The sequence below is a fragment of the Candoia aspera genome, chromosome 15 (assembly GCF_035149785.1).
Source record: "Candoia aspera isolate rCanAsp1 chromosome 15, rCanAsp1.hap2, whole genome shotgun sequence".
Classification (NCBI taxonomy): Eukaryota; Metazoa; Chordata; class Lepidosauria; order Squamata; family Boidae; genus Candoia; species Candoia aspera.
This window is the reverse complement of record NC_086167.1, coordinates 9243726-9259509: the sequence shown is the minus strand read 5'-3', so window position 1 is coordinate 9259509 and position 15784 is coordinate 9243726. Positions and strand designations below refer to the sequence as shown.

Here is a 15784-nt window from a genome sequence, read left to right as displayed (position 1 = left end):
CTGGATTCATATCCATTCAGATTACGTTTGTACAAGCACACTTTTGTTTTCAGTGGCCAGGAATTCAATATAGCTCACTAAATCATTAATTCAACTAGGATTGGTAATGCCAACAAAGTAATGATTTGAATCCGATCAAGGCTGATTCACATACTACTAGTAAACAAGGTCTTCAGTAGCTGGAAGTAGAGGTACCCAGATAAATCTGGCCAGTGCAAATGAAAGAGAATTTCATTTCATTTCATTTCTTCATTCATGAGAAGGAAAGAATGGGAGTTATTTCAGAACCTGAATTTTCTGCATACAAAGCAAGAATTCTATTTCTGAATGCAGGCACTAGTGGGAATTGGCAAAAGATTTTAGTTACTAGCCTATGAATCACTACGATGATGATGGTGGTGGTAAACATTATGTGAAGACCTAGCTCTCTGGAAAAGGCTGTGATGCTGGGAAAGATGGAAGGAAAGAGAAGAAGAAGACAACCAGCAGCAAGGAGGATGGACTCAGTTACAGGGGCAATGGGTGCACCATTGGAAGACCTGAAGGACCAGGATAGGGATAGATCATCATGGAGAAGATCTATCTATGCGGTCAGTAGGAGTCGAAAACAACTTGATGGCACACAATCAATCAATCACTCAATCAGTCAGTCAGACAGACAATGCAAAGAGCCAGCTCTCTGGAAAAGGCTCTGATGCTGGGAAAGGTAGAAGGAATGAGAAGAGGACAACAAGCAGCAAGGTGGGTGGACTCAGTTAGAGAAGCTATGGGTGCACCATTGGAATAGTTGAAGGACAGGTTAGTGACAGATTGTCATGGAAAAAATCTATCCCCTATCTTTGCTAGGAATCAAAAATGACTTGATGGCACATAATCAATCAGTCTTGATGGCAGCCTGGGTGGGTAGATTGGTAAACAGGTTCTGATAGATTGGCAGGTCCTTCTAGAGATGTTGTATCTCACAAAATCCACACCATCCCTTGCTGTGAGATCAGGCTGAGAATGTAGAGCAAGTTATGGCAATCTTGTCCACTGCTGGACATTATCCTTTAGCTTTGCATAATGGCCTAAGCACGTCCCCATATGAAAAAAAAAGCTCTCCAAACAAGTTTGAGAGATGATTGCAACACAACACCAACATCTCATGAGAACTTAGAGAAGATGTGAAAAAAAACTTACTGCATTTCTTGCCAGATTTTCTATCTTTCCCTCTCTCCAAGGAAATGAAAAAATCTAAGGTGTTCAAAGAGTGAGGATCAGAGTATGAATTTGGATGCTGTGCCTGAGAGCCAGTCTGGTGTAGTGGTGAAGGCGCCAGGCTAGAAACCAGGAGACCGGGAGTTCTAGTCCCATCTTAGGCACGAAGCCAGCTGGGTGACCTTGGGCCAGTCCCTCCCTCTCAGCCCTAGGAAGGAGGCAGTGGCAAACCACTTCTGAAAATCTTGCCAAGAAAACTGCAGGGACTTGTCCAGCAATCCCCAGGAATCAAGACTGACTTGAAGGCATAAAAAAAAGGATCCAGATTGGTGTAGTGGTTTAAGGTGTCAGGCTAGAAACCAGGAGACTGTGAGTTCTAGTCCCATCTTAGGCACAAAGTCAGCTGGGTGGCCTTGGGCCAGTCCCTCCCTCTCAGCCCTAGGAAGGAGGCAATGGCAAACCACTTTTGAAAAACCTTGCCAAGAAAACTGCAGGGACTTGTCCTGGCAGTCTCCAGGAGTCAACACTGACTTGAAGGCACACATCATGCACACTTAGGCTGGGTTCACATAACTGAATCGCAAACAAGCCAATCACATTTCAGTCTAGCAAGTTCTGCAAACCCAGCCTGGGTGATCAGTTTCCAGATCAGTGTGTCATCTGACACTAGAGAATTAGATTGAGAAACCACGATTGGGCTAACGCAATTTGGGAGAGGCAGAACCATGGGCCATCTTGAAGGGATTCTTTGTTTATTCAAAAACCCAACCATGTCCATACATAAAGCAAAGCATTATGTATGGACATGGTTCTTCCATATATGAGTAATATGCAAACCAAGGACTTAACAGATGGGAGATTTTTTTGGGGCATAATTTAGTTCTGTGGGTGAGACCATCTAGAGAAGTTAAGCTGTTAAATGTTGTCCAATGTAGCAAAATGAGCCAAGATCTCCCCTTTGTGTCTAAAGATTGAATCACATTGAATTAACACAGTTTGTTTTTTAAAAAAGAATTCTTATCTTTAACTGCATTAAATAACTCAAATCTATGTCACTGAGTCTTTGTGCTTTTATTCTGTATCATGGCAAACATGAACAATCGCATCTGAGTTTGAAGTTATGAAATTCCAGACTGACAAAACACCATAAAACCTTTCACAGATGTAAATTGATGGGCTTTATTGCTCTAGCAAAACACAGGTGGTCTTGAGGTCTTCAAAAAGCTCTTTTCAGTGGCATTTTTACAGTGCAATTCCATGTTTACTTGAAATACAGTCTGTCTCCATTAAAAGGACTTTACTTCCAGGCAAATAAGCATAGATGTGGAAGCTTGGCACCCTTAGAAAATGTACAGAAGTTCCAACTTGCAAATCCTTCATGGAGAATCAAGAACTTACTTCTTATAGTTTGTAAACATCTCCTTTCTTCTTAAAGCTGAGAACAGCATCAGCTTCACTTCTCCATTTGACTACATCACTGGGTCTTATGCAAAGCCGTAGCTTCCACCACAGTAATAGGTGGCCTCATCCTCTGGTTGGACATTTGTGATGATTAAATAGTATGTGCTACCCGATTTGGAGCCAGAGAACCGATTTGGGATGCCATGACCTCTGGAGTAGTTGGGAGTCAGGACAAGCCGTGGAGCCTGCCCCACTCTCTGCTGGTACCATGAGACCGCGTATTCTTCATACCCATTCATCAGGTGGCAGGAAAGCTTTATTGTGTTCCCAGGAGATGCAGACTGGGAAGGTGGTTGAATCAATCCAACCTGAGGAGCCACACCTGGAATATATGAATCATGGGGGTTTTAAGCAGGGTGTAAATTACACGTACGAAAAGCTAGATCAACAAATCACAAGGTGACTGTCATGAGTGCCGTTGAGCTGAAGACATCAGCACAACGGCACACATGACAATAACGAGGAAGCAGAGGAAGGGACTTAAGATAATCATAGCACGCACAACAACAGACACAGACCCCGGCCGGATGATTCAGCCATCAGGACACAAAAGAGGAAGGAGGAAAGACAAAGACAAGGCGGATCACGAGGCACATCCAAGCTGTTAGCAAAAGCGCAACGGAGATCGCCCAGCTGACAGCAATCACCGGCTGAAGGAGGAAACCAATTATGGGCGATCCCGGGGCACCAGCTGGGGCCCCGCAGCCCTTCACCTACCGGCACGAAAGCATGCAGGACAAAGGGGGGATGACGCAACCCAAGGTGAGGGGGCGCTGACCGGCGCGGGGTATTTAAACCCCGCACCGGCGCGCTCCCTTCACTCTCAGCTTTTTTCGCGCAACTCTACGTTTGAATAAACCTGAACCTGCTCTTCTCTGAATCAGCGTCTGTGTTTTACTCAGCGGTAGGCAGCGCATGACAGTGACACTTTTAGAGAAACAACCACAAAACACAACCCTGATTCTGTAGTCCTGAGCAGCATCCAGCATTACGTTCCAAATAAATATATCACGGGTGATTCCCAGCCTATATGCCTATTTCTTACCTGCCCAGAAGTTGAGAAATAGAAGGGAAAGCAGAATCTGGTCCATGCTGAATTCTCAAACAGGAAGGTAGCTTTTTGGAATGAGACAATATGGGAACTTTCCTTTCTTAAATTAAACCCAGGGTTACAAATAGCACATTTATGCAAACCTGTCCCACATTCATAGAGTCTCATGGGGATGGGTGATATCACTGCAGAAACAAAAAGCAAGCATGCGTGGTAGTGGTAGTGGTAATTTTGTCTGTATGTCTGTGTGCACCTTCAAGTCAGTCTTGACTCCTGGTGACTGCCTAGGCTAGTCCCTGCTGTTTTCTTCTTCTTCCTAGGGCTGAGAGGGATGGGTCCAAAGTCACCTAGCTGGCTTTGTGCCCAAGGCAGGATTAGAACTCCTGGTCTTCAGCCTGAGGCCTTTAATCACTACACCAGACTAGCTCTACCAATTTTTATTTAGGGTGTGCTTACATCTAAGGTGATGAGTGCCCCATTGGAAGACTTGAAAGAACAGGTAAGGGATAGATCGTCATGCAGAAAATCTATCTATGTGGTCGCTAAGAGTCAAAAATGACTTGATGGCTCATCATCCATCCATCCACCCATTTTAATGCTTGGCCTGTACTGAGCTCAGATGTGATGGATGCATCACATCTAAGCTCAGCACAGGCCAAGCGTTCAAATGCATGTTACTGGCTTAAAACAGAAGCCCATAATTAGCAAGGCAGCGATATCATAACTGATAGAAAGCATTTCTAACACCAGTACAGCCATAGTAGAGGTCTGTACTGAATCATGACCAAAGTTCTTCCTGCATCATAAACAGTCAGGGTGTCATGAGTAAGGATGGCGAGCAGGGGGCTCCCATCCAGGCTGTAAAGCGCATGCGTAGCACTGAGAAATTAGGTAGCCATTCCAAGAGACACAGATTGGGCCTGCCTTAACCTTTGGGTTTATATGTCTGGGTTTTTCCCACGCTTCTTCAGTTTGTTAGGATTTTCTATTATGTAGCAGCAATAAAACACTAGAGACCTGTTCCTTGTCTCAGCGTGGTTCCTGACTGTTAGGACACAGGGTAAGGGTTAGAGTGATTGTGCCTCCTATGGGAGTAGGACTCATCTGAAGTCTCTCCTCCAATTTCCCCAATCTTCTGCAGAAGAGATTTTTGTTTTTCTGAGTCAGGGTTTAGAATCTTTTTATAACTTTTGTTTTGGAGTGGGTGTGGCTTCAGTTTTAACTCCTGCTGAGATTGCTAAATTTGCAAGACACATTTATTTCAACCCTTTGGGTGCCTGCAACCTTAATAATTCTGAATTTAGTCATTAAATATTTGCAACTCAGAAAATTAATTAAGATTCATAGGCTTGCATCTATGCAACTTCGCATAAACATTTGTGCTGGCTAGATAAAAAAATATTTTTGCTTTGTGGGGTTTCAGCATGAGTGCAGGAAGTGCGTTGCTAAAACACCACACAAAATTAATTAACACGTGTCTCACATTTCCTTCAACCCTTTGTTCATGTAATGTTTTTTTTTAATGTAGAAACACCCATGTGGGTTAATGTTCACACAGTCCGTTAAGAGAAAGTTGGACTGTTTTAAAAAGAAAGAATAGATGGAAACTAACCCACATGAACAAAAGAAGGGGATCAAGGAGTCCATTAGGTGGTGCATGAACAAAAGTTATATATAAGAAGATTTGAACATTGCCTTTATGGGCTGTCCTTGCTTAGTGGCCACCTTGTTTAGTGACCATTCAGAGTTACAACAGCGATGAAAAAGTAACTTTGTGTTACTTTTCTTCCCAGTGATGACCTTTGCAGCTCTGGAAAGCAAAGGAAAACTTAAGTAAGATCATAAACACAGTCATTGTTTCACTTAGTGACTGTTTCATTTAACAACCAAGTTGCTGGTCCCCATTGCGGCCACTAAATGAGGACTACCTGCCTAAATTAAGCTGCAATTGCTGAAATTCTTTTGACACTGGTTCCTACTTTCTTCAATATTACTTTTTCTCAGTTTGTGGGTTTTACAGGTGAGTTCCTGTCACTCACTGAAGTCCAGCCCTCCACCTGGAGCACCACGCCTATAAACTCACACAATCCTGAATCTAGAACATCAGCTCTTTAATAATAACCAGCTCATAATGTGATACCTTGAACATCCGCTTTCTTGTTATGTTGGTCTATGACTATAATAAAGATATGAATTGAAGCCATATTTATTTATCAAATCTGTCACTGCCCATCTCCTCCGAACGGAGGGACTCTGGGTGGCTTACAACATCAAACGATAACTATATAATAAAATTCCAATACAAAATAATATTTTATATTTATAAAAATATAGATAAATAGTCACTATAACTAGACTCTTAACTTCTGGTTTTGAAACCATAATCACTCCTTATGTATACATTACACATTCCTTATACATTACATCACTACATTTTTTCTAGATACAACAGTAATATTAATTGCAATTTTTCCATAGCTTTTGGTAATGTAATGGTTCTATATTTTTCAAACTGGTAATTTTACTATTCTGTTATTTTAAACAATTGTTCAGTTGCCTCAGATAAACTGCATCATATTTCACTACATTAATTTTTACGCCCCAAATTCTTAAACTTTAACTTGCAATTTTACTTGTCCCGTTATATGATTTTATAGCTTGTCGTCCTCTAATCCACTGTGACCCTTTTGTTTTGTTTTGCTGGTCAATGACCGAAATAAAATGACTGACTGAACGTCAGCTCCAGAACAGCCCCTTAAATTTTGCCGCCAATTCAGTGGGGAGACCAGTTGGGCCTGAATCCTTCAACAGCTCAGGAGGAGCCTTCCAAAAATGCGTTGGAGGAGCTGGGACATTCATGGTTGGGTTGAAGCTACAAAACAACAGCTCTTTGGTCCCTCGCCTGGGAAAAGCTTTTTTTTTTCTCAGTGGAGGTTTTTGTCTCAGTTCCTTTTGTAAACGTATCACTGTGGGTGTTATAAATTTACCACCACTGCCATGGTCTGCACCACAATAATATGTTGCCTCATCTTCTCCCTGGGCATCGGTGATGGTTAAAACACGATCACTGCCAGATTTGGAGCCGGAAAACCGATCTGGAATCCCATCGGCTCTGTTGCCAGCTGTGTCCAGCACAAGCCGAGGGCTCTGCCCTGCTTTCTGCTGATACCAAGAAACAACATAGTTTTCGTAGCCTTGGCTCAAACTGCAGACAAGCCTTGCCGTGTTTCTCAGGGAAACAGACTGAGAAGGGCTCTGAGTGAGTACAGGCTGTGCATCGACCCCTAGGAACAAAGACAACAGTTACTAAGCGCACGTTTTCTCCTACTCTTTGGAAACCGGCTATTTTTAAGCTGATTTTGAAAGTTAGACTCTTCTCTCACCTGAGCAATACATGAGAACTGGGAAGAGAAGGAGAATCAAAGCCATTCTGGTTAAGACTGAAAGCACTCTATTTCCCTAGGGCAAGGTAGCTAGGATTAGCATCCTCTCTTTCAGTCTTAATTTGTTTCAGGAATGATGCTCCCTCCTCCACCCCATGCAAATCTAGAACTTGCTGATTGGTTGCAAAAATGTCTTAAAAAGACCTCCTCTTCTCACTGAGTTACGAGAGAGGAGAATTCACGAAGTGTCTAAGTGTGTGTGGGCCTTCATGTTGGTGTTGACTCCTGACAACTGCCTGGACAAGTTCCTGCAGTTTTCTTGGCAAGATTTCAGAAATGGCTTGCAAAAAATGGGGGAAAATGGTCTAGAGCAGTTTTCCCCTGCATGGATGCCCCCTAGGTGTGTGGCATTCAACTCCCAGAATTCCCCAACCAGCCTGGCCATTGCTGAGAATTCTGGGAGCTTTTAGGATAGGAAGAGGCCCAGTCTAAAGAACTGGCTCTACAGCAAAGAGGCAGGTAGTCTGCTGAAAATGGGCATCTGTGGGAAGACTATCTACTAACTTTTCCAACGATGAAGGAACTGAGTTGCTTGAGGTGCTCAGTAAGCCAATAAATAAACAATGACCTTTGTATTCCTTCAATGGCATGATTCAAAATTTTTCAGGCACGACTGAATCTAATTGCCCTTAAGAGGAAGGTTTGTGTCTTGCTTCCTCACTGTACGGTGAAACTTATTACCACTACTGTACCACATACCACAACAGTAGTCAGCCTCATCTTCAGCCTGGCTGCTGGTGATGGTTAAATAAGTAATGTTCCCAGAGACAGAAGCTGTGAATCGAACTGGGATCCCATCTCCTCTGCTGATGCCAGAGTACTGTACATAACAGGGGCACAGTCCAACCTTCTGTTGATACCAATACATGGTATTTTGGTTGTTGCTGGCAGTACAGGAGAATTTAACTTCTTGCCCTGGGGACACTGACATGTATGGAGTTTGGGTCAAAGTTGGTTGGGCGTTGATGCCTGTAGAAGAAGCATAAAACAGACTCTCAGTCATTTTCCCTGCTCTTATAGCACCGAGTTTCTGTGATTCATCTGTAATAGTTAGCTCTGAGGTTGACCCATGGGCAGGTTGACCATGGGCAGACCCATGGGGAGACTCTGAAGTTGACCCATGGACAGACGTAATGCTCACACCTTACCTGACCAGTAACTGAGAAGGGCTAGGAAAACTAGAGACCAAGCCATGGTGTCTTTCTAAAAGAGTTGGACTTCTTGGCTCAGATTGATGGTTGACTAGGACCCTTCCCTCCTTTCTTTAATCCTCTAGAGATGCAGAATAGCTTCATCGTGCAAATTTGCCTTGCACCATTGGCTGTTTTAAAACTTCCAGGCTACATGTTCTTTGCAGACCACGGGGGACAAAGGAAGATTTGCATGCAATCAATACTGAAAAGTGGTAGGAATCTTGGTTGCTTTGGTGGAAGAGTCAAGCAATGGAGAAATAAGGAGATGTTTTATGTTTTCTTGCTCCATTGCTCCCTCTAGCTGGAAATGGTCAACCATGACAGGCAGCAACTTTCTAGAGCTTTGGTGGTGGTGGGGAGAATCTTCTCTCCTCTACCTGGAGGCAAAACCTGGGATGTCCTGCATGCAAATCAGGTGGTCTGCACTAAGACTGGGACCCTAACCCACAATAGGAATCCCTACTCTTGGCTGTAAATATTGAGAGCCCTACCCTGGGAGATACAGACGGAGAATTTACCTTCTGGAGTAGCAGAGGGGTAGCCACCCTTGACTATAAGTGAATGTCAAAGAACCTTTCTGTCTGTAATTAAGATTTTACTGTAGATCAGTTTCTCATCCTTGGCATCTGGACGTCAACTCCCAGAACTCTGATGGAGAGTTCTCAGCTTTCCTCACCTGAAAGGTCTCTTCAACCCATATGCTCAAAGAAATATCTGCTGCTACCTCCTTCATGAATTCTTCCAAAGTCCTCCACTTAAAATGATCTATGAGTACCATGAGGACCCACAGGAAGTCCTAAATATCTTCCAACAAATTATTACTATCTCTGTACAGGAATGTCTAAGTTCTAGTTCCATTCTTGCTTGGAATCACTGTATTAAAGCCTGGTTTTGAAAAAAAGGATGTGTTTCAGAGAAGATTGCAGTGGGCTCAGCCTACAGTCCTGCAACTTCCTACCATGACCTGAGAGGTCTTTTGCTCATGGAGAAAGGAATTTAAAACACTCTTGAAATGAAAACCAACCAACGAAAACAGAGCAACCTTCTAGAGAACAGGGAAGGTTTCAACAGGCAGTCCACAATAAAAATGATAGCCTCCTAATTTTTATTTATCTATCTGGTCTACCCTGAAGGGTTGACACACACACACACACACACACACACACACACATATATATATATATGTCAGCCCTTCAGGGTAGACCAGACTAGGAAAGCAAAGTCATGCATGCTAGTACTACTTTTATTATAACATTACAGTTACAACATCTTGCAAGTCTGAATGTGCTTCTCCCTTTAACTAGGGAGGGTCTTGCCTCAGATGCTTTCTCAGATTACAGTTCTATCCTGGACTCAGGTTTCTTTTATCTGACTGTTGCCTTGGAAGCAGCATTTCGGAGGAGATGGGCGGTGACAGATTTGATAAATAAATAAACTTCCTCAAGGTCATTCCTTCTGCCCATTACAATATCTGGCATGGATCAACATACCAAAACATTTGGCCAGCTTGGAAAAAAAAGAAAGAGATGACTCTTTCCTACTGGCATGCACTTAATTTTATTAGCTTTGCCTGTCTCACAGACTTTCACTAGTGAGGAAGCAGAGGTTAATAATAACTTTTCAGATTTATTTAAAGCAACAAAAACAGCAAGAACAGGAAATAGGGCAGAGGTTTTTGGGGGGGTTACTTCCTCATTTGAATGATCAGGTGGCTCCACTCAGTATTAACCTACACACAACAAAATAAAGAACTTCCTGAAATGTCTGGTGATGGTCAGAAGTAATGCATTTCCTGACCTAGACCCAGAGAAAAAGTCTGGGAAGCATGCTGGTGGAGCTATACAACTCCATCCATGGAGTTTCCAGTGTCTTCTGCTGAGCCCATCAAGAACAGCTGTGGCTAGCAATGGCTCCACTGCTGCATCTACAAGACAAAGGGACCATCCCATCCATCCATGTGTGTGCGAGTCTTCAAGTCAGGTTTGGTTGTTTTTTGACTCCTGGAGACTGCCTGGTCTAGTCCCTGCAGTTTTCTCAGCAAGGTTTTTCAGAAGTGGTTTGCCATTGCCTCCTTCCCAGGGCTGAGAGGGAGGGACTGGCCCAGGGTCACCCAGCTGGCTCTGTGCCTAAGGCAGGACTAGAACTCAGGGTCTCCTGGTTTCTAGCCTGGTGCCTTAACCTCTACTCCAACTGATGATTGTGATTGTGATTGTGATTATTATGGTTCCTTGCAGCTTTCTTGGCAAGATTTTCAGCAGTGGTTTGCCATTGCCTTCTTCCCAGGGCTGAGTGTGTGTGACTGGCCCAAGGCCACCCAGCTGGCTCCGTGCCTAAGGTGGGACTAGAACTCACCGTCTCCCAGTTTCTAGCTCAGTGCCTTAACCAATACCCCAACTGATGATCATTATTATTCCTTGCAGTTTTCTTGGCAAGATTTTCAGAAGTGGTTTGCCATTGCCTTCTTCCCAGGGCTGAGAGGGAATGACTGGCCCAAGGTCACCCAGCTGGCTTTGTGCCAAAGGCAGGACTAGAACTCAGTCTTCCGCTTTCTAGCTGATGCATTAACCACTACACTAAACTGGCTCTGGCTAAATATTGGATCATAGTTTATTTGAATCCTGGTTGCCAAAGACGACAAAGGCTCAACCTTCTTAGCAAGACAGACCCACCCATTCATTATCTCCATGCAATTTGCAGAGCAGATTATTGATCTGATGCCAAAGTAAGCTTGAGAAACTAGGGAAAAAACAGCTATGGTTGCATATAAACCATTTTCTTACTTCATTTGCATGGCAGTCCAGCATTGCTTAAATAAAGCTTTGTAGCAATTTTCAATTCCCCACCATGGGCAGGAAAACCAAAGATCTTGGTTCCCCATTAGAATATTCCAGTATAAAACATGCTTCCCATTCATTTTTATATTTCCACCTATCTTAGAAGCTAAGGGTAGGCATTCAGTCCCATGTGTTGCTTTGTCCTTCATTCATTCACAAAATGGTATCACCTCCCTGGCTGATGGAATGAAACCATAGCCAACAGAGGCTAGCTTCAGAATGGTAATATCAGACACCAGACAGAAGTAACTTTTATTGCTACTTCCTCAGCTAACAGTGATAGTCTATGTCACAGCTTTAACATTCTACCCTAGACAGTAATAAGGCTAATCTCATATTTCAAGCCCTGTGATGGTTAAGTAGCAGACTGTACTGGAGAAGTCCAAACCTAGACCAGCCTCTCTCAACCTTTTGACCTTGGAGGAACCCTTGAAATATCTTTCAGGCCTTGGGGAACCCCTACCCATTCAGGCTCAAATATAGGCCAGAAGTTGCAAAATTATTCTATTCATTTCATGGGTAGGCCTGTCTGTATGCATTAACAGCGTTCTTAAACTAAAGATAAAGAATGAAACTGGCCTCTTTAAGGTGAAGTTGCCCAAATTTGAAACAATTTTTAAATATAACATGATCTCCCAGGGAACCCCTAGTGACCTCTCATGGAACCCTGGTTGAGAAAGAGAGATGAGTTGAGAAGGATGCCCTAGACTGCTATCTCAGCATGTATATCAAGTTCTTTCCAGTCTTTTGCTGAAACCAGATTAATTGTCCCAAATTCCCATCGCTTCTAAGATAACAGGGTAGCTTAGCTGTACTCCTTGGAGACCAAGACTTTAAGGAAGACTAGGTGGGGAACAGAACCTGGGCAGATGCAGCAAAGACAAATTAACCAGCGCTTCTTATCACGGCTCCATTCAAAGGGAGAATTTCAAACTGTAGCAGACAGAGGCATTCTTTTGGTTTGTATTTTCATTCCCACTTAGACTATAATCAAGAGAACATGCCTTCAGTTTTTGAATTTGTTCTAGACAACATGAGGCTATTTTCTAATCCAAAAACTTAACAACTTTGCATTTGGGGGAATGAAAATAAATATATATATATATACATACACACACAGACAGACACAGACAGATACATACATATATATACACAAACATACACACACACACACATATACAGGCTGCTGATAACAGTGTATAAAGCCTTTTGTGAGCAGAAGTTCTCTTGCAGATGTGTTTAGTGCAAACTGAAACAGGTGTCCAACGAAAAAAGTCATGCTTGAAAGAATGACAATGCTGTAGAACATGAGAAGGAAATTCATCCATCCCTCATACGGAGATGAGCTGAACTAGACAGCAATACGTGTGAGTTAACAAACTTCAAATTGACCTAGACAGATCTTTGTCCAAAACTCTGCTGTAATCATAGGTGTCCATGATGGGGAGGTAAGGCCAGGAAGGGGCAATAATGCATCATGACATTCAGATGTAAAACGCTGTGGCGTGTGGATAGTGAATTTCATTGATTACTGTATGACCAGTAAGGTCCAGATTGGTTTTCCAATTCTTCAGTCTCAAGCACTTATCTGATTAAGATCTGAAATTATTACCTGTTTTGCATGTCTGTCATTTGCTTATTTTAATGGGAAAGGAAGATAAATTTTCTGGATGCAGTTAAAATGCAAACTTATGGAGCATACTTAAAATGGAAAATCTAAAGACTTTGCTCTGCTTTCTCCATTTATCATCGTTGTCGTCTGAACCTATTCCTTCTATTTTTTCTTGAGTCCAGGAGCTTAAGGCACAGGTCAACTCTAGCTTTCAAGTGTTTTTTTACGCAAGGGAGGATGAGCGGAGGTTTTTGTCTCAGTTCCTCATCAGAATGCATCACTGGGCGACGAGCTGGTGCTGCTCTGCCACATGGCACAATAATAATCAGCCTCATCTTCAGCCTGGATTCTGGTGATGGTTAAATAGCCAATGTTTCCAGAGACAGAAGCCGTGAATCGATCTGAGAACCCATCACCCCGGCCTCCACTAGAACGGTGCACATACCGAGGGACCTTCCCAGTTTTCTGTTGGTACCAATAAATATTATTCACACGTCCGCTGACTGTGCAAGAGATGTTTGCGGTTTGTCCCAGAGACAAAGACATAGGGCCAGACTGAGTCCATGGTAGCAGTGAACTGACTCCTTTGAAAAGAGAACAAGACACACCACCTATGTTATCTGGAATTTGAAAACACAACCATGGTCAATGTGCCTCTGAGAAGTGCAGAAGCTGAATATTTATTTATCCATGGAATTTCTATCCACTTTTCCTGACAGACTTATGGTATTTTTTTTATCTCTACCACACCCTTACCTGAGCCATAAGTGAGACAGGCAAGGAAAACCAATGGCCAGGCCATGTTGAGCTTCAGGTGCTTGGAAGGAGCTGGGAGGAAACTTCCTTCTCCTCCTTAAATTCTCCACCAATAGAGATCATGCAAATGTTTCCATCCCTTTGTTCTTGAGGTCACCACCCCTTTCCTGAGGGGAGCCAATGAGCAGAGAGCACATTTGCATAAGGAGGATGCTGAACAGTGAAAAGAGGAGGTGTTGGCTTGGTCCAAGCTGGAAAGGAAAAAGGAAGAATGGATACATGCCCCCTCCCCTTGAATTAGCCCAGGGAGCCAGCTGCTGCCTTGCCAGATACAGCTACAGTGGGATGGGGGATTTGCAGGGAGAACCCCTAGACAGGGAGTATTTCCTCTGGGCAGGTCCTAGAAGCAAAGAAGAAACATTTGGAGGAAAATAAAATTGCTTTTGCAAGAAAAGGCATTGGGGTCTGAAAAGGAAACCTGCTTTTGTGGGGAAAAAGAGCTTCCTATATCATCAGCTTTCAGAAATTCTCCTAAGGGTGGGGACAGAGCTCAGCAATAGGAGAAATGGAAGGCATATTTTCAGCTGATTCTGAATGCCTAATGGGCAATATCAAGAGTCTCTCTCTCTACAGCCCCCACAGACATAAACAAGAATGTAGTATGATTTTGTAGGAATGGGAAATAGAAATTCTTTGAAATACTGTCTCTTTGCCCCCAAATTAGTGTAGGATGGGCATCAGTGGAAGGTTTCCTTAAATGCTTCCTCGGGGGAAGACTTTGCATTAGTTTATGTCACCAATGCAGACAGAAGTCAGAGATTCTTCCCAAAGTTTCTCATGACTCTGAACAAAACTTTATTTGCAGCCTGGAAAAAAAGGTGCAGACGCTCTACCAAATCTCTCCAGCATTAGACACAAAGCCTGCTCTTCTGAGAAGCCATTCAAGATAGAAGCATGACCCCCCATTGAAAGGAAAATTGCTTGTCCTTCCTGCATCTCAGTCTTTGGCAACCTGGCACCTTGCAGATCCTTTGAGTCAATCATAAACCAAAGTCCAGCACACTTGGACAGGTGCTTGTTGTCACTTTAGCTACATCATAGGATTCCCTACCACTTCACCACAACCCTGCTTTCAGAGATGTGAAAATTGTGTCTGTCTGTCACTTCAGTATGGTGAGGAGTGGTCTTTCTTGGGAAAGAGATTGAGAAGTCCTCCAGTCTCAAGCACTGACCAGTTCTGAAATTATTGCCCGTTTTATGCACCGGGAGGATAAACATACACATCCATGAACTTTTATTTCAGTGGGAAATGAACATGATCACTGTCTCCTAAGAGGCAATTGCAAATTAAATGGAGCTTCTGGTACCCTTTTAGATGACTGATCCCAAGATCTTGGCCAGCTTTCTGCACAGACACTAGATTGTTTGGGCTCTAAGGCTCAGTCTGTCTGAGGCACCTCCCTTCTTCCCTTTCGTGATGTAAAAAGTCTTAGGTAATCAGTGATTTGTAAGCAACTGTGCTGGGGAGGACGAGCGGAGGTTCTTGTCGCAGTTCGCCATCAGAATGTATCACCGTGTAACGAGCTGGCACTGCTGTGCCACATTAAACAGTAATAATCAGCTTGGAGGCTGCTGATGGTGAAATAGCCAATGTTTCCAGAGACAGAAGCCATGAACCGAGCTGGGAACCTGTCACCCCTGTTTCCACCAGAATAGTGCACATAGCGAGGAGCCTGCCCAGACTTCTGTTGGTGCCAAAAAATAGTATACATGCTTCCGCTGACCATGCAGGATATTTTTGCTGTTTGTCCCAGGGACACAGGCATGGAGGCTGGCTGAATCCATGGTTGCTGTGAATTGACTCCTTTGAAAAGAGCAGAACAAGACCATCCACATATATTTTCTGGAGTTTGAAAATACCACCCGTGTACAACGTGACTTTGAGAAGCACACAATAAATTGTTTAATTATCTAGGGAATTTCTATCCACTGACAGACTGACCTCTATCACACCCTTACCTGAGCCAAAAGTGAGACAGGCAATGAAAACCAACAGCCAGGCCGTGTTTAGCTTTGGAGAAGGAGCTGGGAGGAAACTTCCTTCTCCTCCTTAAATTCTCTACCAATGGAGACGATGCAAATGTTTCCACCCCTTTGTTGCTGAGGTCACCCGCACCTTTCCTGTGGGGAGCCAATGAGCAGAGAGCACATTTGCATAAGGAGGATGCTGAAGAGTG

General features: G+C 43.4%; 1 protein-coding gene and 1 gene segment (V, D, J or C); both read right to left on the bottom strand.

The window, feature by feature from the left end:
• Positions 1-2253: 2253 nt before the first annotated feature.
• LOC134505782 (immunoglobulin lambda variable 9-49-like) lies at positions 2254-3781 on the bottom strand. The segment is given in 2 exon segments: positions 2254-2980; positions 3704-3781. Coding segments are annotated over 2 exon segments (345 nt in total).
• Positions 3782-6445: 2664 nt separating this feature from the next.
• On the bottom strand, positions 6446-8402 carry LOC134505891 (immunoglobulin lambda-1 light chain-like). Its single transcript, XM_063315825.1, has 4 exons — positions 8301-8402; positions 7814-8121; positions 7093-7168; positions 6446-6993 (listed from the first exon to the last, which is right to left on the bottom strand). Exons 1-4 carry the CDS (start codon positions 8344-8346, stop codon positions 6446-6448), a joined length of 978 nt encoding a protein of 325 aa, XP_063171895.1. The 5' UTR covers positions 8347-8402.
• Positions 8403-15784: the final 7382 nt, after the last annotated feature.

Coding starts and splice junctions, on each gene's coding strand:
- LOC134505891 (XM_063315825.1), bottom strand. CDS start 8,346: ATGGCTTGGTCTCTAGTTTTCCTAGCCCTTCTCAGTTACTGGTCAG. Junction 8,122..8,300: donor CCTTCTCAGTTACTGGTCAG/GTAAGGTGTGAG, acceptor CTTCTTCTACAG/GCATCAACGCCCAACCAACT. Junction 7,169..7,813: donor GTAATAAGTTTCACCGTACA/GTGAGGAAGCAA, acceptor ACCTTGCCCTAG/GGAAATAGAGTGCTTTCAGT.